The following is a 2,500-nucleotide window of genomic DNA, read 5'->3' as shown; positions in this document are numbered from 1 at the left end:
ATGGTTATTGTGGACCTACGAATGGTCCCAACTGTCCAGCATGCAGAGTACTGAGAAGTGACAGAGTGGTATCCCTGTGGGGAAAAGGCAAATGGCAGGGGTGGACTGGAGCAGTGTATTGCGGCCGGTGGTTTGGTCGTCAGGATCCAGGACATGATGGCTACTGTGGTCCAAATAATGGTCCATCTTGTCCCGAGTGTTATGAGGAGCTTCTGACGCGGTAATTAAATGAAAACCGTTATTAGAATTGCTGCCGAGGAACACAGAACGTATCATATTGAAAGTGTGGCCTATGTAGAATTTTCACTTTAAAAAAGTAAAATGCATGAAAGCTGTATGTATTTGATTTATTGTATCAGGTAGAATTTGTTTTTCATAGGCAGACCTGGCAACTCTCGCGGTTCTGCCGTGAGTCTCACGATTAACTTTTCTCACGATTTTTGGGGAAATATCATTTTGAAATCAAAAGTTACTCTGCCCAGTAAAAATGGAAATTTAGTGGGGAGTACCATGGAACTTTGTCTAACATTTTTGCCATGAAATCGAACGACCCCTTGCTGTTTATTCCCTCATTCCTGGTCTCTTAGAGTCATCAAAGAAAGCGGCATCTTGTTACAAGAGGGAAAACAAATAAAGTAAGTAATATTTGAATAAACAGTTAATTCATCCCATGGAAAAAAGTCAGTTTAATTTTAATCAGGAAAAAATAGAATCTCACTACTATTTGTAGAATCTCCAAATTTTTTTCATGAGTCTCCAGATTTTCCTTTATGAGGGGTTGGCAGCTCTGCAGGTGTTTTCTAGATTCCTTAGTACTGACTAATGGTAAGCATCCTGTAGCTAACAAGAGTATAATTTTGTCATTAAATATTTAAAAGGAGGATACTAGGAGTTCTTAATATGTACTAGACGGGAAGAAAATCGCACAGGACTTGACCTGTTGTAGAGCATCACTCTTCCACTCCTCTTTGACTTGATTGTTTCACCAGTTTTCATTCTCCAGGTATCGTCTAGTAGTAAATGAGAATCATGTAATATTTGAGCTTTGTAATTTGTTATGGTCCCGGAAATCCTGAGTTATTGGTATACCGTCAAAACTTTAACTTATCGAGCGATAACCCTTCGGAAATCGTGCTCTGACCGCTTGATATAGCAGCCTCAGGGTGGATTTCCACTGTCGGGTAATTTTTACATGCCTACGAACCTATGTACGTGCTTTGATAAAAATAGACTAGAGACAATATGAAAGACGGGTTTAAGCGATTTTCAAATTTTACGTTTACCGCGATCTTCCTTTCATGATCCAATATTGTGTCAATTTTATTTATGCGTGCATAATTTACGTGCGTATAAACGCAAAAACTACACGACAGTAGAAATCCACCGTTAAAAAGAAACGAAGACGATAAGAAAAAAAAAAGTTTTTCATCTCTTCTTGTGCCAAACGAAAGGAAATTAGCAGCCATTAGCATACCCACAGATGTATTTAGTGAACTGGTATGGTACCTCTTGACAAAGAGACCATTTTACATAGGTGAAGACTTAGGAAAAACTATTTGAAAATAGTGAACACGTTGGGACGTTCAAGATGGCAACCACCGACCCCTTAATATTTCAGTTGCTGATCACTAGGAGGAGCCCTGAGGGACTTTTGTGACGACCAAACTGTGGCGCAAGGCGGAGAAAATTTTTTTCAAGAGCGGGCCCCTCCTACTTCAAGATCTGAATGATGTCGAGGTCATTTTTACCGTACTAATTAACAAATACCATTTCTAGGACTGCGACATAACCGCTTCTTGATCGGCGTGCCCATCAATCTGGGCACACGATCCATGATCTTTCAGTAGAACAAGACGCTACAGAGCGTACACTTCGGCGTCGTGGTTGTGGAACTAATTAATTGTAAATGCGGAGGAATAGTAAGAAATCAAATATGGTAAGAGTAAGGTGTTAATTTGTGAAATTATGGGATTTGTCAGGTTATTCTGAAAAGAGCAACACCCAAGAGGCCTACTTGCCAAAAACTAGCATTTCAGGACAAATTGTCTCCGAGATATTAGCCCAGTTATGCTCTGATGACTCCATATAAATCCTTCTAAAAAAACAATTCTCTATTTTTCTTAGTCACATCAGGCTTCAAAAACAGCATAGCAGTCTCATGTACTGAATAAAGATGTGTAAGGCATGGGTAAGGAGTCAATTACGTTGAGCATGGAATTAACTAAAAATCAAAGTCACGAGTTCGAATGTTTTGAGGATAATTATTCACTGACTATCAGCACGCAGGGATGTCGGATTAACACAAGGAAGTTTAACACCAAAGGAACATAGCCTTTACAGAGCTTTAAAACACAGCATCCGCCAACACAAACTTGACTTGAACTTTGAGTAAAACTAAACAGCCTCTACCAATAATAACAAACTGTCACTTGAACTTCGGATATCTTGCGGCTTCCGCGAACTTGTAAACACAAAACCTGAAAATCGAACTTCGTCACAC

At 39.5% G+C, this 2,500-nt stretch overlaps 1 protein-coding gene across 1 annotated transcript in view; it reads left to right on the top strand.

Moving 5' to 3' along the window:
* LOC140943266 (uncharacterized) overlaps nt 1–1,035 on the top strand; it is an 18,621-nt gene extending 17,586 nt beyond the window's left edge. Inside the window, exon 2 of the mRNA XM_073392334.1 lies at nt 1–1,035. This exon is cut by the window's left edge and continues 29 nt beyond it. Coding sequence (XP_073248435.1) covers nt 1–224 — 224 coding nt within the window. The 3' untranslated portion in view covers nt 225–1,035.
* The last annotated feature ends 1,465 nt before the right edge of the window (nt 1,036–2,500 follow it).

The sequence above is a fragment of the Porites lutea genome, chromosome 7 (assembly GCF_958299795.1).
Source record: "Porites lutea chromosome 7, jaPorLute2.1, whole genome shotgun sequence".
NCBI classification, from domain to species: domain Eukaryota; kingdom Metazoa; phylum Cnidaria; class Anthozoa; order Scleractinia; family Poritidae; genus Porites; species Porites lutea.
This window is presented reverse-complemented; position numbering and strand designations above follow the sequence as displayed.